Genomic DNA, 24,676 nt, shown 5'->3' with positions numbered 1-24,676 from the left:
AATCTTAAACAACTAGGACTTTTTATAAATTAAGCAGATCCAAACAAACAAGAAAAAATTGGCAAATAGAAGCAAATCACAAAAAAGAGATCCAGTTTTATATGTGAGACACATTGGACCATAAATGGGATTAGCAATCTTTTCCTTTGTACTACTCAAAACAAATGGCCTGACATAATTTTTACTGCATAATCTTAAGGTGAGTTTCAAAACTCACTTGAATAAGATTTTAAGATAGCTAACCAAAGCACATTATGTAGAGATTTTCCTTCAAAAAACAAAAGATACTAAACTACCCTAGAGAAAGTATTGTGCTTCACAAAAGGTAAACACAGTACAATAAAGTACTTCCACAATGACTTTCTTACAACTTATTCATACCTGAGCCTCTTTTTAACCTTCTTCTGGCCAGTTTAATTTGATCTTGTAGAATCTGTACCCAGTCTCTTGGGCCAGGAAGTTTATCCACATGGTTAGCAGTACAGTACTTTTCTGTAAAGACTGAAAGAGAATGTGAAATATACTGTTAAATACTTTAACAAATAAAATACGCAGATCTGAAATAGAAATATAATGCAAGAAGAAAACAAATCTAGTTCTTTCTTTTTTTGTTGGTGCTGGGAACTGAACCTGGGACTCACATATGCTAAGGATGAGCTTTACCACTAAGTCCCCCTACCTCAAAAGTCTACTGCTAAAGAATGTCAGTTCTGCAGTGTGTGTTTTCCAAATCTGAGTGATAAAGATGATCATCAGCCTGGCCCTGGCTACTGATGGTGAATTGTGCTTCAGAATGAAACTGGCTAGAAATACTGAGAAATTCACATGGAAACTGCTCTTTCTACCTGTCCATCTGTGTGTGTGTGTGTGTGTGTGTGTGTGTGTGTGTGTGTGTGTGTCTCATAGGACAAAAAGGAAATACTTCCTACTGATCCACTGGCCCCACAAATACACTAAAAGACCTTAGTGTCAATTCAAAAATAAAATGGAAAATTACACAAAAAGATGAGGTTCTCATGGTGATCTCACTAATCCAATCGATATAAAAATTAATAATAATGCAAGGTATTGATGAAATTTTAAGATAATCTAGATAGAAATTCCAATTGTACTTTGAGTCAACCTCTTGCATACTCTACTAGCTCTGAGCCAAGACCTCCCTATTAAACATGAAGAAACTAGGGATAATCATCTGGCAGGACAAAAGGGAGGCAGGACAATGACCTCAGGAACACTGTGCACAGCATGTGACTGCACGTAAGGGTGACATTTCTGCCTTGCACTACGTTCCTGAGTACTTTTCAACTCGCTCTCCATAAGGTCAACATCTAGTCTGTAGTCACAACACGCTGCCTTCTTGGTATTTAAAATATTGATAATTTTAATGTTTTAAAGGGTTTCTTTTAAAAAGAAATAACAGAGGAAAATACTGACAGATTCAACTATATAAAAATTGAAATTTCCATTGAATGAAAAATAAATATTTCAATAGAATGACAAAAGCTAGTTGCACTAAATATGGCTAAAAATGTTCAGTATCTACCACCATAAAGAGCGTATTCAAATAAAAAGTTCCCATAGATAAATGGACAGAGTAATCTGCAGCATACTCAGATACTGTACACGTACACACACACACACACACACACACACACACACACACAAGGAAAAATGTTCAACAAATACATAAATCAAAGAACATACTTCTCCTTAGGAGATAATTTGAAGGAAGAAAAAACATCATGTATATGATCTCAAATGTAAGCAATCCAATTGTGTAAGGGTGGCCACAGGAAGGACAGATTTTTTTGTGGGAGGCCAGATCTAGAGCTCCTTAGGAGGCTACCATAGTTGCAGAAGTAACTACAGTTGCCAGAGCAAGTCAGGTATCTAGGGCAGAGAACTGGAGTGTTTTGGTGTATCATATGATGTAGTAAGTACAGAAGAAAGAGAATGCTTGTGAGGGTAGGGGTGTCTTTGGACCACCCATGTGGAGATGGCCAGAAGATATGGACAGAGAAGCCCACACTGTGGGAAGATGGTTGGCCTGAACACACTGGTTTGAGAGGCACAAAAAGGCAGGTGGGTCTGGGTATCTGTGGGCGTTGGTTCCAGGACCCCTGAGGATGTCCCAGTCCTCAGGTGCTCAAGTACCACATAGAAATGGCACAGTGTTTGTATATAACCTATGTACATTCTCCTATGTACTTTAAATAGTTTGTGGATTACTCATAATACCTAATATAATATGAACACTATGTAAGTCATACTGTATTGTTCAGGGAATAACAAGAAAAATGTCTGTACGTGTTTAGTACAGATGTGGTTAATTTCTTTTTTTTTTTCTTTTTTTTTTTCTCAGTATTAAACCTGGGGCCTTATGCATGTTAGGCATGCACTGTACCACTGAGCTACATCCCCAGCCCCCAAATTGTGTGGTATTTGGGGATTTGGTTTACTTTTGTCATTGTTTGTTTTGCGGTGCTGAGCTTTTTCTGAAATTTTTTTTTCATTTTATTTATTTATTTCTTAAAATTTGTTCTGAATATTTTTAATCATTGGTTGGTGAATCTGTGCTTACAGAACCCACTGACATGAAGGGCTGACTAAATATGTGGTAGTTAAAACAATGAGACAAAACCAAGAACCAGAGAGAACGTACAGAGTAGGAAGCACACCAGGTCAAGCACAGAACCATGGGTAAGACCAGTACTTAGAAGGAGAAGATAAAGGCAGAGCAGCCCAGGAATGACTGGCTGGAGAGTCAAGGGACAGAGAGGAGTGGTCTTCTAAAGGGGAACAAGTGGTTCTAAGAAGAGGGCTTTACAGCTTCAAGTGCAGATGATGGTCAGGCAGGGAGTTTTGGCAAGTATCACTGCAGGCCACTGAGGGAGTAGGTAGAGTGCCAGAGACAACAGTCTCAAAGCACAGAGGGAAGTGGGGACACCTGGGCATGATCTGTAGGTTGAAGGAGCAGTGAGTATGGTGGGAGAATATAGGAAATAAGAAAAAGGAGGGAATGGATCAAGAAACCATCCTGGGGAACTGGGGTGATAGGATCTGCAATGAAATGAAGAGGCTGCCCTTCAACAGGAGGGAGCTGTTCTCTGAAGCCAGAGCAAGAGGAAGACAGTGGCCAGTTTAGAAGTGGTTCTTGGGGCTGGAGTTGTGGCTCAGGGGCAGAGTGCTTGTCTACCATGTGCAAGGCACTGGGTTCGATTCTCAGCACCACATACAAATAAATAAAATAAAGATCCATTGCCAACTAAGAGAAGATATTAAAAAAAAAAAAAAAGAAGTGGTTCTCGGCTGGAATGGCTCCTGAGACTCAAGTGAACACAGCAGCAAGGCTCTGTGGGGCTGCAGAGCATGAAAATGTTTGAAGTTGTCTCTGAGGTAAACTGGAAAAGCAGTAGAGAAAAGACAAGTAGAAAGACTGCCAAGCCACAGGTGGGATGAGAAGTCTACAGAGGAGGGGCGCTTTCTCCCTTGGCACCTTGCAGCTCCCATCTAGGACAATGGATGGTAGGACTGGTCTAGGGGCAGGAGCTCACCAGACAGTTTTGGCAGAACAGGGATATAAAGTTCTTGAAGATGTTGGTGAAAAGGTGGCCCAGAATGAATTACTTTACCTTTCCAGGTTCCCCTCCCTTCCCCTCAATCTGGGAAGGCAGTGAGGCCAGAAAAAGACTCCTATATTTGAAGATATATCTATAGAGATCAGGAAACAGTTATTGACATGTTGACAGGAAGGAGTCATGGAGGGGGTAAGACATATCTAGAAGAATAGTCCCACTGAGATTCTGGAATCTAAAACAGCAATGGCAGCCCCGCACAGTGGCGCATGCCTGTAATCCCAGCAGCTCAGGAGCCTGAGGCAGGAGGACTGAAAGTTCAAAGCCAGCCTCAGCAACTTAGTAAGACCCTTTTTCAAAATGAAATATTTTTTAAAAGGACTGGGAATGTGGCTCAGTGGTTAAGCACTCCTGGGTTTGATCTCCAGTGCCAAAAAATAAAAATAAAAAAAAAATAAAAAAAACAGTAGTGGCAAGCAGCTGTGGGAGAGGATGCTAAGGTGTGGTTGATACTATGGCTGAGAGGCAGAAGAGACAAAAGGCACCACAGATGAGGGTCAGAGACCATGTGGTCACAGGGGTCAGATGGATCTTCATGTAGATGATGGAGTTTCGGAAGTGACAGTAGATCCTGAGAGCAAGAGAAAGGCATGCAGCTATGACAACAGTCTTAGAAGAAAGATTTCATCTTAGCTCAGAGGAGTTATGGATAGGATGTAAAATTAAGGAGCAGGAAAACATCAACCAGGCTGCCCACTGTCAGTTATATGGGGCCTGGAAGAGCAAGCAGCTTCCACCTGGGAGAGAGCAGAGGGAATAATACCCTGGGTGGTAGGTATGCACTTTTAAATCTACACCAGGTTGTGAAAGATGTCAGGGTGTTCATTTCTATTTCTTCTTCAAAGCATGTAGTATGGTGCCATGCACTGAAGAAACTCAAGATGCATGTAAAAAGCAAACATATTTCCTAGTTTTCTTTCTGATGGAAGCAAACACAGTAGCTCACAAATTTAGACTAGGTGGGGGAGAATTAGTAGGAAGTTTTAATAGAATATATTTTAAAAAAGGTTTTATTAACTCACACGCCCATAATAATGTTTAGAGAATTGCCAAATGATGTCCTTGAAGTTTCATTTTAATAAATGGAGCAATATATATGTATTTTTCACTTATATGAAAATGTGTACTACAAAAATGTTTGAATATACCATCTTAGCAGGGAAACATCTTCCCACTTATAATATTATTTATACAATTAATTTCCATAGCAACCTCTCTTTTCTTAGATTGTGAAATGCATGTGTCCAAATTATCACACATTAGAAAGTAGGGGTTCCAAAATAACAAAGTAGATTTGGGCTGTGCCAACATCAAAACGACTCCTGGGTATGTCAACAACCAGGTTCAGGAGAGCCAAAGGGGAGGATGTGGAATGCCTTCTCCAATTCCATGAGGGCCTTCAGATCAGACCTTTCCTTTATAACCTTGAGCTCAAGTACTCTGTTACTCACTAACAAGGCAATGATTTCTGCTTATTTTTTCTCCTTTCAGTGAAAACTGATCTGGTTTCAATAGATAGAAGTCAGGAAAATTGCTGTCTCCTGGGTTTGTGACTGGGACCTTTGAAGGTAGAGCATCAGGTTTCTCAAAAAATACCTATACAAATAAATATTTCCACTGGGCACATTATTGATATTTTAGTTCATGGATTAAATCCAAACTCAAAAGAGACTTTTAACTCGAATTTACCTACTGAAGATAAAATCCTATTCTTTCTACTACAATGGCAGATGAGGCCTAGAACAGGCCAAAAGATGGTTGTTGCATTGATGTGAAAATGGTCGATATGCCATGTGAATAGAGGTATGGAGTAAGCAGAATATATTTTTGCTATTTGAATCTATAGCTAAAGGTCAAGCTATTATCCTGGTAACAGTTCCATTAGGAGTAATGATGTGAAAAGAGGTATTGCATTAATGCACTGGGTTTCCTACTATGTTAATAGTGGGTCATTAAGAATCATAGTAGGATAATTTGCATTCATCCTTAGAATGCAGTAGGTTCTAAAAAGAAATTTCCCTCCTTTCCTATTTTAATGTATTAAAAAGAAGTGAGGGATTAATTTTAAACAAGTCCAAATAACCTGAACAAGTGGAATGAGGCCAACAATTAAACTAAATAAGAGTATAAGAATCTACTCTGCTTAATAATTTGAGGTCCCAAGGCACAGAGAGTATGTTAAGTCACCAGGGAAATGACAAATGCTTGAGTTGATCGGTACTTGAGTAATGACTTTCCCGGATGCTTGCATTCATTTGAACCATGCCCTTTAATTGTTTATAAATAATGAATAAGCTTGTGGCGGCTGAGCAGATCCTTCCTAGGAATGTGGCTTTTAATATAATCATCAACGAACGTGGTGCTGGGTAACGTGTCTAACATGCTGAATGTGCCACCCGCAAACAGAACGGACTTGCCATGTTCCCCGACTGCTTTCTGTTCTAGGAACTTTTCATTTGGAGTTTTTCTGTCTTATCTGTGCTGGAAAAGCAGGGTACTGTGCCACAAAAGAAGTAGGCTTGCAGACTTTTCATCTCCCTGTGAAACCCTCTGGGAACTCTGGCCAGCAGGCCCAGGTCACCTCTGGGTGTGATGGCTCAATAACTTGTGATCAGATAGACAAGTGGGACTGAAGTTTTACATCAAGCAGAACTGAAAGCCACATCCTCATCAGATCTGCCAAACTCTGAGGGGCCTGTGAGGGGCAACAACCTCACAGTAGGGTCCCAGGTGACAGCAAAGTAACTCAACTGGGGACACCTGTGACTGGGGAAGTGCTAAATGAGAGGGACTGTTGGGCAGCTGCTTCTTCCTTACATCAGAGTGTAACATGACCTACATCCCTCCCACATTCTCCTCTCTCCTTGTATTCTTTTTTTTTTGGTACTGGGAATTTAACCCGTGAGCACTTTACCACTGACTGCACCCCCAGCTCTTTTTATTATTTATTTTGAGACAGGGTCTCACTAAGTTGCTTAGGGCCTTGCTAATTGCTGAGGCTGGCCTCAAACTTGCAATTCTCCTGCATCAGCCTCCTGAGTTGCTGGGATTACAGCCACGCACCAATACGCCCACTTTCTATTTTCTTAAAGATATTACTTGAGACTTCCCATTGGCTTAGCAGTTCGTATCTCATTTAATCTTCACAACCACCAATGGGGTAGGTATTGTGATCCTAAACTACAAATGACAAAATCAAAGTATGGGCAGGCCAAATGCACAAACAGTAGGGCTTATTTTCCCCATAAGTTAGTTTTTAATTTAAAGATGTAGATGTGTATCACAGGTATTGTAAAAGAAAAATGGTTGAGTTCTAATAAAAGCATAGCAATAGTTAAACAAAATACTTCCATGTAAAAGGTACAAACACTGGTATTATTTTCAACCACACAAAATGGAAGTGTGGTGGACAACTGCAGAAAGAGAACTGAGGGAGTCTGGAAGATTCCCCCATCCCTGTTACCCTCACCCTAAGACCAAGGAGGCCAGCTGAGCACATACGAGTAAGCTTTGTGGAAACTGGGCCATGGAGGATGGATGTATGGGAATTTGGAACTCTGAGACCTGATGGTTTGCTGTTGATGCCCAGAGGAGCCATGCCAAATACTGCAGGAAAGGATGAGCCAGATCCTTTCCCACCTCCTCCTGGAAACAGCAGGCAATGAGAGAATGAGGGCTTAGCAACTGCAGGCAAAGTTGAAATGTCACGATGTGAGTAGCCAGGTCGTCCCAGTGCAAACCAAACTGTGAGGGAGCAGAGTTTAGAGGCGGAAGAAGCAGATGTGCCAAGAGAAGCAGAGACCCAGAGAGGCAGAGAACACGGCTCATATGATGGATATCGAGAACAGCAGTACAGGCAAGCCCTCCAGTGACCAGTGCTTCCCGTGTTCACATGTGGCTTCCTGAGGTAGCTTTTTTTCCTTAAGAAACTTGGGTGATACCCTGCTTCTTGAAACAGAAGAGCCTTCTTGAAGAGAGCATTTTATTCCGCTTGGAGTCTGATTCTGAGTGCACCCCTGATAACATACCACCTTCTCCAAGGCCCTTTGACCTCAGCATACCATGGGCTCAGGTATGTGGGCACCAAGTCTTCTCTTTTATTTCCTGTTTCTGACCTCTCTGCACCCACAAATCTTAGAAGCACATCAGGAGATACATGGTCACAAAGGATTGTTTGAGCTCTGACTGCTTCAGTATCTGATTTCTCTCACGTATTTCTGTTGATTCTTATTTAGATCAATTAGAGTGGATGTTGTTTTCTGATCCTGTACACAAACAGGTGGGTGCTTCATACTGGGAAACTGAACAATACTGTGCCTTATTATAAAGATAACATGTGTTCATTCAGGAAATATCTATCTAGTACCCATTAGTGCCAGCATTATGCTAGGTGCTAATCAACAAATGGCCCCTTAACCTCAAAGAGTTTACAATGAAGAGAAGGATAAAGCTAAATAAGGGATCAAGAACAGACAAGAGCACAACTACTACTACAGAAATCAATCAAGGTCACAGAGAAGGGCATCACACCCATGCCTGGGTTGGAGGGCTGGCAGCTGAGGAAAGTTTTTGGATTATGTGATGATTACACTGCACCTTAAGAAAAAGAAGAGATTAAAGAAGGTAGAGAATGTTCCAGACACAGGGAAGGGCATGTGCAGGCCAAAAGCACACCCTGTAACTGTCCTGAGGTGGGGGCTGCAGTCTCAATGGCCACGAAGCTTGGATTTTACACACAGAAGCAGGAAATGAAGGCCTGGGCCTGTGTGTGGGGGAGAGAAGACCCAGCCACATCAATGTTCATAGCTGCTCAATTCACCATAGCCAGATTGTGGAACCAACCTAGATGTCCTTCAATTGATGAATGGATAAAGAAACTGTGGTATATTTATACAATGGAATATTACTCAGCCATAAAGAATGATTGTTGATTGCTTGAAGCTGTGAAAAGAGCGATGATCTACCACCAGCAGGGAGGCAGCAAGCAAGTTGTCAAGTCTTTGTGGGGAGAAAAGGTTGCTTTAGAAAATTCTAAACACTCTGCCTATACTTTGCAGAAGTTTGGAATGTGAAGTTATATCATCTGCATTAAAGTATAAATGGGCATAAGCATTGCCATTGATTGTCTAAGGTCCAGACACAAAGAAAAGCAGAATAACTCTGAAGAGTGCCTCTGTAGCCTGGGCCCCATCAGAATCTCATGGAGGGGAAGTGAGGAGAGAAGATAACAGGAGCCCCACTACAGACTAGCTCCTATTTAAACACAACGAGATATATGAGGAAACAATCCACCACAAACAAGGCCCAAGAAATGCAGGATTAGAGAACCGCGACTTGAGAAAATAGAATGTTGAGTAAGTATGACTGAAATGGAAGGGCTTCATTCATCAAGAAAGATCGTTTGCTTCCCTGATCATTTTAATTATGTACATTCTGAACTCCTTTCCTGTCTTTCTTCTGCCATGCTGTCATTGGGTTTTATTGATGTAACATCTAGATTTGTTTGCAGCATTTTCTTTCCTTGTTTTCTCATATTGTTCAGGTATCAGTGGACCGCTGAGATATTGCAGATTTCCTCTATTGACTTACAATGTCCCTGAAGATTTCTATATATATCCCCTCTTAGCCTTCAGTAGGCTGAAGTCTTGGAGGAAGTTGATAATGCGGTGCTCCACAAGGAAGCTGCCTCTCTAGGGGTGGTGGTCTTCAGGTGGGGTATATTCCCTGCCAGTGGGCAGAGGTCCCTCCACTTGTTGACCAATGGTCATCCAAAGGGGAACTAGGCTGCGGGCTGAGGCAAGGCCTGTTTGGGCCTGTGTCTCTGATTTTACTGTCCTTGTGGGGAAAACTCACTCGGCAGGGAAGACTCACCTGGTGGGGAGGTCTCGCTGGTCGGTTCCCCTCCTAAAGGTTCCCCTCAATCTACAGCTACTGCCTGGGCTGGGCTGCCTTCCTCTGCAACGTTCCCAGGGGCCCGGACCTACCTCCTGGGCCTGGGAGCCTCACCCTTCGCAGATGAGTATCCTTAGGCTGCCCCTCCTCAGAGAATCTGCCCGCAGGCCTGGAACCTTCGCTCCACCCTAAGCCTGTCTCTGTGCAGCTCTTCCACCAAGAAGCCTCCTAGGTCCCAGGACGCCGCTCTGCACCTAATCGCCTGGCTATGCGGTCCCTCTTCTGAGCAGCCACCTGGAGCCCCATACAATCGCTCCGAGTCCCAGAGACCCGCTGCACACCGCTGTCTGGAGGAAATCCATATGCAACAGAATGAAACTAAACCCATATCTCTCACCATGCACGAAACTAAACTCAAAATGGATTAAGGACCTTGGAATCAGACCAGAGACCCTGCAAATTATAGAAGAAAAAGTAGGTCCAGATCTTCAACATGTCGGCTTAGGACCAGACTTCCTCAACAGGACTCCCATAGCACAAGAAATAAAAGCAAGAATCAATAACTGGGATAGATTCAAACTAAAAAGCTTTCTCTCAGCAAAGGAAACTATCAGCAATGCGAAGAAAGAGCCTACAGAGTGGGAGAAAATCTTTGCCAATCATATTTCTGATAGAGCACTAATCTCCAGAATCTACAAAGAACTCAAAAAACTCTACACCAAGAATGCAAATAATCCAGTCAACAAATGGGCTAAGGAAATGAACAGACACTTCACAGAAGAAGATCTACAAGCAATCAACAGATATATGAAAAAATGTTCAACATCTCTAGTAATAAGAGAAATGCAAATCAAAACCACCCTAAGATTTCATCTCACCCCAATTAGAATGCCGATTATCAAGAACACAAGTAACAACAGGTGTTGGCGAGGATGTGGGGAAAAAGGTACACTCATACATTGCTGGTGGGGCTGCAAATTAGTGCAGCCACTCTGGAAAGCAGTGTGGAGATTCCTTAGAAAACCACCATTTGACCCAGCTATCCCACTCCTTGGCCTATACCCAAAGGACTTAAAATCAGCATACTACAGAGATACAGCCACATCAATGTTCATAGCTGCTCAATTCACCATAGCCAGATTGTGGAACCAACCTAGATGTCCTTCAATTGATGAATGGATAAAGAAACTGTGGTATATTTATACAATGGAATATTACTCAGCCATAAAGAATGATAAAATTATGGCATTTGCAGGCAAATGGATGAAATTGGAGAATATCATGCTAAGTGAGATAAGCCAATCTCAAAAAACCAAAGGACGAATGATATCGCTAATAAGTGGATGAGGACACATAATGGGGGGAGGGAGAGGTTAGTGTTAGGGTTAGAGTTAGGGTTAGGGAGGGGGCAAGAATGGTGGAAGGAAGGGCTGTATAGAGGGAAAAGAGGGGTGGGAGGGGTGGGGGGTAGGAAAAAAATAACAGAATGAATCAAACAACATTACCCTAATGTAAATTTATGACTACACAAATGGTATGCCTTTACGCCATGTACAGAGAAACAACATGTATCCCGTTTGTTTACAATAAAAAAAAAGCTGCAACCAAGAAAAAAAAAAAAAAGAAAAAAGAAAGATCAATTACAAAGCAAACCAAATAGAACTCGTAGAAATTAAAATACAGTAGTTAAAATTTAAAAACTCAAAGTAGAGACTAATTAATAATGGAAAAATAGGAAGAGATTGGAAGTTTGGAGAGGAAAAATAACAAATAATGACAAGTTAATATCACAGTAGAACAGGGAAATAGATCTGAGGAATTATCCAGATTATAACATAGAGATGAAGAGACGGAGAATACAACAGACAAATTGAGAGATATAAAGGACAAAACAAAATGATCAAATGAACACAGATGTTTCAGAGGAAGCCACATGAAAGAATAAAGGAAAGGCTAAGTAAGATACAGACAACAGATGAAAAATTTCTAGAACTGATGAATAGTACTTGGTCCCAAGCAGCACAACCACCAGACATATCAGTAATGAAAATAAATATGTATCTTGACCTGGAATAAAGAAACCAGAAAATGCAAAGGTGAAGAGATTTAGAAAGCAATTGGAATAAAGAGATTATCTGAAAAAGAACAGGCTAATAGCAAATTCATAGCAACTGAACTTAGAAGACACTGGAATATCCTCCAATTGTTCTGAAAAAATCCTCCTCCACCTAGAATAAAGTACTCAGCTAAACTCCACACCATTAGACAGTGATGGGTAAAGAGATTTTAGAACACCAACTGAAATAAAAGACTACACAGACCCTCATTCAAAAAATTATCAAGTGTTGTACTTGAGGAAGAAGAAAAGTGAATACAGAGAGAAAGAACTGGAGCAAAGAGAAGGGGGGGTGGGAATTAGAAGAGGACATTACCTGAAGAGATTCAGAATTATCACAATACCTATGTTATGACAATTGTGTGTCACCGGCTCAGAGGTAGATAAAAGTGTCAACATATGGAAGATGGGAGCTCAGTATCTGTCAGAGATGGACTCACAAATCAATAAAACAACTAAAAACTTTTAAAGAATTAAAAAGGGGTGGTGTTGAAATGATTGACTATCCAATGAACAAAAAATTTCTTTGTTACATTTTAAGAAAGAGTAAATTCCAGGTGAATTAAAGGCCCAAATATATATATATACATATAAAAAGGAAGCCTTAAAAAACTTTGTTGTAAAAAAATAAGAGAATATCATCAGAGTAGGGAGAATTTGAAAAAAATGTGCACAAAAGAAGCACAAAGCATAAAGGAAAAGAAATTCTGACCATCCAATCTCAACTTTAGAATGATAAAAGACAGAATGGCAATGTTCTCACGCTGGGAAATAAGAGGTGGTATCTGCCACATGTGTACATGACAAAGAACTCAGATAAGACAGTAAAAAAGCAATGACCTAATGGAAAAACAGGAAAATAGAAGTTCAGAGAAGAAAAATAACTAAATAATGACAAAATGAAATGATCCTCAACCATGTTAGCTATCAGGGATTCTACCACTGAGGTGCCATCTGAAACCAATTGAACTGATGAAACCAATTGAACTGGTAAAATCTGACAACACTAGATATGGGCAAGATGAGGAAAAGTGGGATTTCTTCTGTGCTGCTAGTGGGTTTATAAATAACATCAATCACTTTAGAGAGCCATTTGGCAATGCCCATTGAAACTGAAGATACTGTACCCTGTCACTCAGTCATTCCATTGCCTGGTGTATTCCCCAGAGAAAATGGATTCATGAACTCCAGAAGACACCAAGAGGACCTCTGCCATGGGTAATGAAGAACCAACCCCACTGTCACCAAATAAAAGATTATAGAAAGGGAGGGTTTCCTGATGTAGTGGCTAGTAGCCAAAATGAATATTTCAGAGTTATAATGTAGTTATCTGCACAAATCTCTAAAAAAATGGGACATGTGAAACAAAAACTAGTTGCAAAAGTATAGATGAAACTGTGTAGATTTGTAAGTACATGAAATAATGGTAAGTGTGATTTATGGATAAGTGGTAAAATAAAAAACACAAATGAGAAAGATTCACAACCTCAGTTTACTCTGAGGCAGTAGGAAAGAGAAAAAGAATGAAATAGAACACTTTTATTCTTAAAATTTAAAGAAAGAGGGTATGAAGTAAACAAAAGAGCTGTTTTCAGTCTCGAGTAAGGAAGGCAGAGAGAAAATGAATTATGGTGAATGTCTGCGCCATCTCAAGACGAATAGTTACTTCCACTTTTTAGTGTAAAGGTAATGCTGTCAGGGATGAATGTCACTCTTGGTCTATGAACAAATCAGAAAACTTCCCCTAAAACTCTGCCAGAGAAATATCAATATTAACCAGACCTCAGTTACACTCCTTGAAAACACTTTCTTTTGGGATCAGCACTGGAAGCTCTCTCTAAAAGGTTCTATAATTTGCCTGAGCGGACTTATGGAGGGAAGACCTCAGTCCATCTCTCCCTTCAGGTCTGACCTCAGAGATGGTCTCCCTGAGTTTCCTAACCAGCGTTTTTCAGTAACAATGTCTTATGTTTTACTAGACTGTAAGCTCAAGGAGGGCAGAGATCATGTCTCTCATTCACTGTGGGCACATAAAGGCTAACATGAATGTTCTGTTCATGAAAGAATAAACCTGAGAAATTTTTTTCTCTGGTCTGTTACTTAACTTGAAAGAAATGGAGAAATTCTTTAGTAAATGGCCACAGGTCTTGTAATTTAGTGAGCTCTGAAGTTCATTTCAGATTTGATTTAACAATAAAAATTTAGCAGTTCATTAACTATAATGCACCTCAAAATAAAGGCTTTAAGTTAAGGAAATAAAATATTGCAAACAATAATGTTTACATGAGAATGAGAATGCCCTAAGTTATATATAGGAGACTGTTGCAGGGGCTTACTGGGCTGCCCACTGGTACAGACTCAGCAGGCAAGTAAGACCAAAGCTGACCATAATGACCATCTAACACTTAGTGCTGATCAGTATTGCCTGGGGCTATTATTTGCTCTTTGGCTGTAATGAAAAGGGCCTTAAATTTATTCCCAGTCATATTTACTTAATTTTGTAGGTTTACTTCTGAGAATTTGGACTAAAATTTCTGAGTCATAGAATCTCTGAATAACACTTCAAAAGTTAGTCAAGCCACACTCTTTCCTAGAGAAGGTAATGTTTCAAGAGCTCAAATGGTGGACAGGAGTAAACCTGCATCCCATAATGCTCCTCTCATTATCCCAAATCTAACAGAACTGTGATGTTTGAACAATATTGTTTAACTACAGTGATTCTCAAAGATTTGAGTCCACAGGAACCTGGAGGAAAACAACCCTGTCCCCCTGCATCCCATTTTGCTACAATGTCATCTCTATCTAGAAAAATGCCTCAAAAGTGCCAAGAGTGGTTTCTCAAATTTAACAAAGTTAAATTCAATTTATATTCATTTAAGAAAGCCCACAGCAGAACTCATAACTATTGGGAAATATGATTAACACTTTCCTTTAGCAAGCTATGCTATATAACACACCTTTGTTTAATGTGTCTGATATAGTTCAAGGGAATAAATTACAACTGCTAAATATTAATATGAGTAACAAGCTTTGATATAATGGTGTTTACTCTTTAACCCATTTTTTAAGCAAAGAAAAATGTTTTAAAATCATAAATTTATAGGAATTCTACCTGGAAGTCATCTTGGAAATATTTCGTATAACTCATTTATTTTATAGACCAGGAAGCTGAGGCCCAGGCAAAACAAAAGTTTTAAAGATTGAGAATCATCAAAGAGTTTGGCAAGTGGCATAAAATGGCATGCATACCACCACCCCTCTGTCCAACCATTGTGCCACAGAACACCCATACTCATTTGTTTTTTAGATAAATGTTTGAAGGAAGATAAAGTAATGAGTTTTTCTCAGTTTCTAAAATTAGGGCTTCTGGGTATATGAACCTTCTAAGTCCCTGCATAAAGTACAGAGTTCACCCTATAGCTAGGAAGTCTGGGAGAAATGCCTCCAGTTCCAGAATGAGTTATGACACAGCAAAAGAGTTCAGGTACCATCCAACCCCTCACAACATCTAATCCAGAGGTGAGCAAGGCTGAAAGAACAAAGAGCCATGAGCTGGGCAGGTAGTGTGGGGGGGTCTCCCCACAGATCATGAGCTGGCCCCATGACTGCACCACTTCCTGTGGCTGTTGCAGAGTAAGATTGGGGTGAGGATGCTGGGAACCTCAGGACTGGGCTGGGCTGATGCCTCAGGGTTACGTAGGGTTTTATTTCTTGTTCTTTCCACATGGTGGCAACTCCAACATGCACATATTGAGGATGGCAATCAAGTTCTCAGACTCTTATTTGATATTCTGAGGCAATCTGCTATGGTATAAATGCAAAAAAAAACAAAAAAAAAAAAACCAAAACACATGGATACTTACTGATGTATCAAGAAACCTTGAGACAGGATATAGGAAATGACACATTAAGCCTGACTATGGATTCCACTGTTGGATTTATTTAAACTCAAATCCCACAAAAAATTTATTATATTTTACCTTTGGAAGATGATTTATCTGTGGTATGAATGAAAACATGACAAACTATCCCTTCCATACTGCATATTGTGGAGCTTGTTCTTTGATATTTGACAATAATTAACGTTTTCAGAGCTCCCACTGAACAAAAATTCGATTTCATATTTGGGATCAGTTTTGATTGACAAAATTTATACCATCCTTGATCACTATACATCATTTAATCCGTCTGTTGCTGCTCTTTCTGCCCTAGATTCTGCCTTCTGGATTTCCAGCTGCCCTTTTCCAACTTGTCCTGGGGAAGCTGTACCACTGTACTGTTGCCCATGCCCTCTACATATTCAGTGTGGTAGAGTTGTGTTTTGATTTTTAAGAAATCACCTTTTGGGGGAAGACAAATTGGCTGCTTGATTCTGTCCCTCCCTCTTTCTTTCCTTCCTGTATTTACTGATCATTAGTCATATTGAGTGGCATTGTCTCATGTGCCAAGGAATTTACAGGCAAATATAAAACATGCTCTTCGCCCATAGGAACTTACGGTTTTAGCAGGGTGATAAGATGCTCAGACATAAAAAGGATTACCATATATTCTGATTTTCTGGGGACAATTCACATTTACATTGCCTGTTTTGCCCATGAAATTATTAACAGCACCATTTTTACTCTCAAAAATGATATGGTAATTCTCCACGTAAAACATTAATAGAAAAGCAAAGAGTTATGATTTGTGGCTGAACCATGCAGAGTTAATAAGCACTATAAGAATTTAGGGAAAGAGCAATCAGTGTAGGTTGAGGCTTGGGCCAGGAAGAATGAGTTGGGTTTGTCTAGAAAGAGGGGTGAGAAAAGAGGATCACAGCTCTAGGTAGAAGAGCAGAACTCAAAGTCAAAACTCAGAAGTACATGATGTTTGAGGAACAGTACCAACACTGGGCTGGTTCACCAGGTAGGAAGCAGTGGGAGAAAGAAGGGCGAAATCAAGGTTGGAAAGGGTAAAGACTGGATGTGATTTAATGGGTAAAGGGGAGATAAGGAGGAAAATTACATCATGAAATTTGGATTTGTAAGTGTTGCTTGGCTTTTAGCATACAGTTTGAACTTGCAGGGGAAAAGGAGAGACAAGGGGTATTTTGAGCTTTTTGCAGAATTTTTAACAGCTGGACGAGGTCAGAGAAGATGAATAGTAACGAATGTGAGGAAGGATACAAAGAATTGACAGGGCTGGGTAATGAAGCGGGATTAGCAGGGAAGAAAAAAAGGCATTGAAGGTGATTCTGAGTTTACAGACTTGAAGGGTAGGAGAATGTTGATGCCTCTGCTAAAAATAATGTACCAGTAACCAGAAGACCCCTGTCACCTTCAAGGGGGTTATGTGTGTGGGTAATGAGCATCATATTCAACTTTTCAAGAAGAGGTCAGACTAGACCCTAAAGCCCATGATTAAAACACAATGTCATGCATGTCTTATACCATAAGGTCAACTATCTCATTTGATAGCTCCTATAGAAAGTAGGAGCTCCCACATTTCTCTCTCACTCTTTTCCTTTTTTTTTTCTTTCTTTTTCTTTTTCTTTTTTTTTTTTTTTTTTGGTGTGGTACTGAGGATTGAATCCAGGGGTACCCTACCACTGCGCTACATCTCCAACCCTTTTTATTTATTTTGAGACAGGGTCTCATTAAATTGCTGAGGCTGGCTTCCAACTTGCAATCTTCCTGCTTCAGCCTCCTGAGTAGCTAGGATTAGAGGCATAGGCCCCTGCACCTGCTTTGTCCACATTTATAATTGGTATTTGCCCCCTCTTACTGGTACCGGGCTAAGCCAATTCAAAAAGGTAGATGGGGTAACAGTGAGGAGTGCGAAGGGAGGTACTTAAAATAACAAACATCAGATTTACTTCCATCAAAAGGGTAGGGTTGATGAGAGGATGCTAAGGTTGTGTATAAAAAGGTTTCTGAGAAATACTATAAGCTGACCATGGAGAGCGGTCAAATGATAACCTAGAGTAGGATGTATGAAACACAATCTGGAAACACAGTCACTGTAACAGAAGACTACAGGGAACAGCCAGTGGGAAGACCTGACTGAATCCCAAAGGTGGAAGCTATCTTCTACAGGCACTTTTATCGAGACAGATGCAGCCATGTTTGTTCTTATGCAAGTGTGTCTTGGAGGCAGTCAAAATTGATGATAGTTTTCAGTTCAATTTTAAATAAAATTCTGTGAATTTTTAAGAAGTTTTCTTATTGGAAGCTGACGTTCCATAGTACTATGGTGACACAAAGGTTCCATGATCATTTGCATATAGATTTTAAGGACAGAAACATAGCAAATACCAATTTCTGAGTTTCTCATATTTTTGATGTATACATTGTATGAGACAGTTTACAGGACTGAATTGAAACACTGGTTGGATTACTGAAGCCAATTGTAGGTTCTAGTAAAAAGCTATAAGGAATATAATTTCTGCCCTTACTATACAATTCCATTTCCTTACAAAAGGAGAAAACAGGAGGATGTGGCATTACCTTAGGATGCTGGTGAGCGTCTCAAATGAGTCATACATTCAGAGTTAAAAACAAAGGAGGTGGGTTATATGGAAAACACTATTCTATTTTCAAGGCCACAGCTAGTCCATTGTGCAGATAAGAAAGGTGCCCTTCCTCAAGACACTTTGCTTTCATCTGCTAAGAAATGTCATAATAAATATACAAAGCGACAGTGTTGGCAATGGTGATGGTGCCCATTATGCTGTGCATTGTGGTCAGGCCACAGTGGCCCTGTTTATGCTATAGAAACCATATCTTTTGGTAGGAATCTGTTTTTGTCAACCTAACAGTATAGTTGTGTTACAATGAAGGTTTTGTAAGAATTTAGCAACTGGGAATTAGAATTTTGTCTTTGGAAGTTAATCCAGAACTGGCTCCTACCCATTAAGTGAAGGGATCAAAAAGGATCAATAAAAGCCACCAACTTCCTCTTAAATTTCTCCACATTTTCACTGTCCCTTATGTAGCAAACAGATGGACCCACAGTTTTGAGGACCATGAGATTCCTTTTCTGAGCTTAAAGAAGACCAGCGATGAAGCAGGGACAGGCATTAGACTCACTGAGGCCCCAACCCCAAGAATTCTGATTTATTAGGTCTGGGATGGGGTCCAGGCAGCTTTAAGAAACAATTGTTAAGAAGCATAGCTTTGGTTGAAAATCAGTAGGGGTGCACTGTATTTGAGACTATTTCCTTGGTATTATATCCCTGAAGGTAAATACTTTAAGATAAACAGGTTGCTGAGGGCTCAAAGTCTACCAAATAGAAGTGGCTTTAAATAGTTCTGAAGGCAAATGGCTTTCACCCCATGTTTTACTGAATTTAAGCTTCAATAAATGTATTATGTAGTTATTTTTCCCATTTTCTTTGCATTACTTCTCATCATTCAAGGCTATTTCAGATGTCACCTCCGCAATGAGAACATTCCCTAGTGAGATTTACATCCTCTGTGCTTTCTACCTGTTAGATAATGGGCATCTGACATTTATTTTCTTGTGTCCAGGAGTAGGGTTCTGTGTTATGGGTCATTGTTGGCATGCCTGTAGCCCTACTAGCTTGCACATTCCTTAAGGTCAGGGGCCATGCTTTACTCATCTTTATGTCACCGGTTCCCACCTCACAATGAAAATTCGTGCTGTCAACAGAAACTTCATGCCTACTGATGATTTCTAGGTTTCTGAACATACTGCAAAGATTTTGATGTTCTCATTACTTAACCAGAATGTGAAAAGCAGCAGAGACCATGTCTTCTGCATGGCACTGTGTGGTGAAGAAGCTGGTCAAACAAATGCTCTGGATTTGCCAATCAAGGATACTTTGGCTAAGAGAAGGTTAAGAATGAAGACTACTACGTTTTCTTCAGGACTCTAATGACAAGGTCTGTGGAACACTAACGACATTTATTTCGTCAGGAAAGGCCCCTCTTCCACCTTGGTGAAGCAGACAGTCCAGAACTGGTAAGGCATTGCCTGCAGGTCTGAAACCAGTTTGTTGAGTAATGCAAAAGAGAAAAATCACTTTAAACCTCAGAGTTCAAAGAATGAAGGCAGCAGTTGAGGCAATGCTACGTTCTCACTTGTTCCATAAGTGGAGCAGAGCAGCCTTCAGGAAACTGGGTGCTCTTAAAGAACAACTGAAGGACACCAAGCCTCACAGGTGGGCTGTTGCATGCTGTGGACATTCATCACAAGTGTTAGAGTCCGGAGTTGTGAGGGGTCTCTCCAAGGTGGTTGGGGGAGCTGAAAAACTGCATCAGAATCACCTGTGGCTGACTGTTCAAATCAGATTTCTGGGACTATATCTATACCTACTAAATCAATCTCTGAGAATGAGACCCCAAAATCTAAAATTTTAGTTAATACTCCAGGTAATTCTAATGCACACTAAAATATGAGAACCAGTATAAAAGGCACTGAATATATAGGGTTATACATACAGAATAGCTGATATTCAACATAATTTATTTAACTGTTACTGACCCTCCATAAAAAATGGAAAAATACAAACAACAACAATTAGGTGATAGTTACAAAAATAGCTAAGACAAGCTGTGTTTTTGATGTAATTTTATAGTTGTTAGTTATCTCCTGTTTTAAACAGATCCAATATTTAAAAATATGAACAGATAAATTAACATATGACCACCTTTCAAAAGAATTCTTGAAGCAAAGTATTCATCAAATGGTTCCAATTGCCAAACACCTGAAAAGAATTTAAATTTATCGACAACTCTGGAAGACAAGCTCTATGTAGTACTTGCTTCCAAGCTCCTTTCTTGGAGTTCTATGCAGTAGCAGAGTCTTAGAAGTTTTTCTTTCCCTTCTTCTTTAGGGAGAAACTTTGAGTTCGACTCTGGGAAGTTTGAGATCAAACTTCTATTTTCTTCCCTAGCATCATGGGACTGATCTCACAAAAAGACCTACCCTTGAAGTTGTAAAATAAATAGAGGTATAGCTATATTTTAACCAAAAATTTTTGAGTATTCTTTGTATAAGCAATAACTGGGAGTTTTAAACCATTAGTATGGCCACCTTTCTATTGGAATCTATAAAGAATAAAAAATGCTAGATTTTAAGGCAGAAATTTAAAGGCAGGATGCTTTTATTTTCATTCTTTTTATAAATGAAGTATGCTGGAAAATGGCTTTGGAGTCAGACAAAACTGGGCTTAAATCCTGATTCTATCACTTACAAACTCTTTAAGTTAAATAAATTTACTTAAATTTCTCTCAGATGAAGTGTCCTCTCCTATAAAACGGGAATAAAATCATCAACACTCAAGAGATATTCATATTGAAATCGATGTCTTAGATGTGAGCTTAAAGGGAATTCTGAGAAGAAAGAAATTACTATAATTCAATAAATAATAAATTAGATATGAACTCCACCCCAATTAATTCAAATCTATATGAGATTAAATAGAAAATGTGTGCTTACTTTTTTGATTAAATCACAGGAAAATGTATAACGATGTACAATAATAATGGAAAATAGAGGTATTATAAAATGAGTGACCCTACATGTGTCTAGAGTCATTGAAATAAAATGAGAGCTTTGGTGGTCATTTCTGTAGAACCTGTGAGAGGGTGGCATGGAATGTAGTCAGGCACTCAATTTTGAGTTTTTGGAGTATCATCCATCAAGAACTGTTCCTTCCCAGAGAAGTTCTGATCCCTTGTGGCTATCCAGGCAGACTATCAGTGCTCACCTCTTAAGAGAGTAGCAATTTGTGTTGAGTAAACTAGTGACCATTAGCCAGTTCTTTTGCTTGATGCATACATGTAATTTTCTTTAATGCAAGAGGATTCAAGACTCCAGTCCAGTTTGACAGTAATAATACCTTCTTAACTAGTCATTATGAAGCTAAATTAAAAATCATAATGGGTTCTAAAAATATCTTTATTGAAACTATATTTTTTGAAGAGTATTTGGGAAGTCAACTATTATATCACATTTAGGCAACTCTAAGTTAAACTGCATGGTCTACTGAGTATGTCACGGCAAAACCAGATGGTAGACCAATCAGCCTCAGCAGATGCCACATGATGCAAGGGGAACACACTGGGGACTAACCTCCACTCTGGGTTCTGGCTGCAAATTCTGAATCAAATCCAGATACCAAGTTTACTTAGTGCTAAATTTGACTTCACTTAACAAGACCATAAGTTACTTCTTCCCAGAGTTGAACTCAAGTGTTCAGATAACTACTTCTAATTAAGGATCCTTTTTCATCAGTAATACCTTGGGCCATACTTATTGATAAATTTTTAATGAATTACCATTGAATTTTTGTCACTATAAAAGATGAGATCATATGAAAATATATAATCTATACAAAGAAGCTTATATTTTACTTTCAAGATAATGTCATGAGGAATGTTATCACTACAGAAAGTTTTGTTAATAATCCCCCCATTAAACTTTTATTTTCAGTGAATTTCTGTTTCTACTTATAAGCATTTTACAGATTTTCATTAATCTTTTTTTCTCCACTATTGTGGAGAAAAATCACCCTTATTTGAAACAAAGTCAAACCCCAACTGTTATTTTTATATGTGAGATTTTATAAAATTAACCAGTCTTCTGTTCCTAGGTAAGAGGACTTTTCAAGAAAATACAATATTGGGGTACTATCTCATAAAGGGTAGAGTAAGAAAGAATATTTCATATTTACAAAATCCAAGTATGTGATAGATAGCCTTGGCACTATTATGTAGAAAAACCATTTTATCTCTTTTCCAGATTAGTTAGATCCAAAAGGTTTGGTTTAGGAAGATGAATTTTTCTTTATATCTTCACTGACAAGAAAAACTGAGTATAGTTATTCTATAAGACCTACAATTAATAGCTATTTTCAAAAATCACTTTATATTGTCATATGTAGGTTAATAAACCTTTAGTTAGAGAAAATATGGCAAAGGAAAAATGTACTAGGGAATTAAGAGAGTTGTATTCAAATTTATACTGTTTTGGTTTCTACTGGTTTTACTTTCATTGGCAATTTAACTTGTAGAAATTTACAACAATGTTATGATGTCTTTTGTTTCAAATTAATTATGAGAAGACATGAGGATAGATGTTTCTACTACACTCATTATGTCAATGAAGTAAGGCCAAAGTCAAGATGAAAAATAAAACCCTATGCTTACTTGTTTACCCAACATGTATTTATGGAAAACCCAGTTCTCGGTGAAGTGTAGGGGAGGGAAAATTTTCCTGCCACCCCATGAGGGTTCAGTTGAGTCTGAAATAAACTAACAGGCAGATTAGCAAGACAAAAGGTATACCAATTCACTGTGTACAAAGTAATGTGAATACCTAGAAACTCAATGAGAGCAGACACTTAGTATAACTTCTTCACAGGGGACGGGTAAAAATGGATAAAATTCCTGGGGAGTAGACTCATGACAACTGAGTTCTTCATGGAGTGTCTGTGGTAAGGCAGACGACTCTGATACTGCATTCAGACTCTGAATAAAGACGATAAGAAAGGTCCATGGTAAGCTCTGAAGTGTGAGATTATTGGAGGCCTTTAAGTTTTCTATATTTTTTTATGCCTGGTATTGCACAAGCAAAATGAAAACACATGTCTATGAATGAACAATACAAGAGAACAAATTAACATAAAGTGTTGATTTAGGGTACTGGTGATTTAGGGGTAGATTTCTGTCTGTTTTCAAGTTATTATGCTGTTCTAATAGAATTTTAATGATAGATTTAATTCAACAATAAAAGAAGTATATGGAAATTTTGAGTTCTCTGATTTGAATAATCAGCTTTATTAGGTATTAGGAGTAGAGGCCTCATTGCTGTTTTTATTTCTAGCTAGAGTAGAGCTATGAAAAAATTAAGGCACATCCTCTATTTCTGTCTGTAATTCACTTTTTCTGACTCTTATATAATGTCCATTCTAGATGGAAAATGGTAGAATAAACCTCTACAAGTTTACTTGTAATGATCTATTTCATTACCATCTATTATTAAGGTAGCTCTTGTACATCATTAAAATGGAATATGGTCATAGTTTCTAATTTCTGAATGCTTTCATAACATTAAAATACTGTCCGAAAAGAAAGACAGATAGACAGGTAGGTAGAAAGAGACAAACAATTCCTGTCTGCATTTTAGAGAAGCATCAGCAGCCTGGACCTTCATGTTCTGAGAGAGCCCAGTATGTTTAAATGGAAACAGACCCTTCTTCACTTCAGCAAGTCCTAGTTACATCACTGACTGTTTTTCAAATTCTGTAATCTTGTTTTTAGTGTCACTTCGGGCTGAATCATTCTTTTCATAAATGGCCAAGACTGTGATATCTCTGTAGCTTTTCTTATTTAATACAACTCAACTGTCACTTTAAGTGAAAAAATTCTGATGGAGCATGAGAAATTTCCTGTTAATGAAGGCTTATGTCCTTCTAGCCATGAACAAAGGGTGTCTGGTACTTGCTAACTCCATTTAAAAATCGAATTATTTTGTAAAGTTAATTGTGAGTTTCCAAATATCCTTTAAGTACTATTAAATTCATTTACTCATTCTGCAACATAATGGGGAAGAGGAGGGGACAAGGAAGGCTCTCTGAGTCAGTCCCACTCACAAGCCCCGACAATGCAGAACTGAGTCAGCGAACATTCTCATCAGCTATTCTAATTTTAATTAAGGACTTACTCAAAATTTCATTTTCATGGTAGTTGGGTTTAGATTTGAGACTTTGTTTACTTCTTTTTTTTGTTATTGTTGTTGCTTTCGGTACTTGGGACTGAACCCAGGGGTGCTTTCCCACTAAGCTACATCCCCAGTTCTTTTCATTCTTTTAAAAATTTGAGACAGGGTCTTGCTAAGTTGCTGAGCCTGGCCTCTAATTTGATATCCTTCCACCTCAGCCTGTTGAATTACTGAGATTACAGGTATGTGCCACTATGCCCAGCTGTTTACATACTTTTTGATAACAACATTTAAATATTTCTATTTCCTAAAGTTATGTTTATCAGAGTCCTGAATAAGGATACCATATAGTGAAGAACTAGGTCTA

General features: G+C 39.0%; 1 protein-coding gene across 7 annotated transcripts in view; it reads right to left on the bottom strand.

Annotated features, from left to right (window-relative positions):
* BEND7 (BEN domain containing 7) overlaps positions 1-24,676 on the bottom strand; it is an 80,749-nt gene that overhangs the window by 12,104 nt on the left and 43,969 nt on the right. For all 7 annotated transcript variants that reach the window (XR_013758333.1, XM_079107215.1, XM_079107214.1 and 4 more), the window contains one exon: positions 382-501. Coding sequence is in view for 5 of the 7 variants with exons in the window: in XM_079107215.1 (XP_078963341.1) it covers positions 382-501 (120 nt within the window). In the remaining 2 variants the exon portion in view is untranslated. Of the gene's footprint in view, positions 1-381; positions 502-24,676 lie in introns of those variants that run through there.

This window comes from Sciurus vulgaris, assembly GCF_902686455.1.
Source record: "Sciurus vulgaris genome assembly, chromosome: 12".
NCBI lineage: Eukaryota > Metazoa > Chordata > Mammalia > Rodentia > Sciuridae > Sciurus > Sciurus vulgaris.
This window is presented reverse-complemented; position numbering and strand designations above follow the sequence as displayed.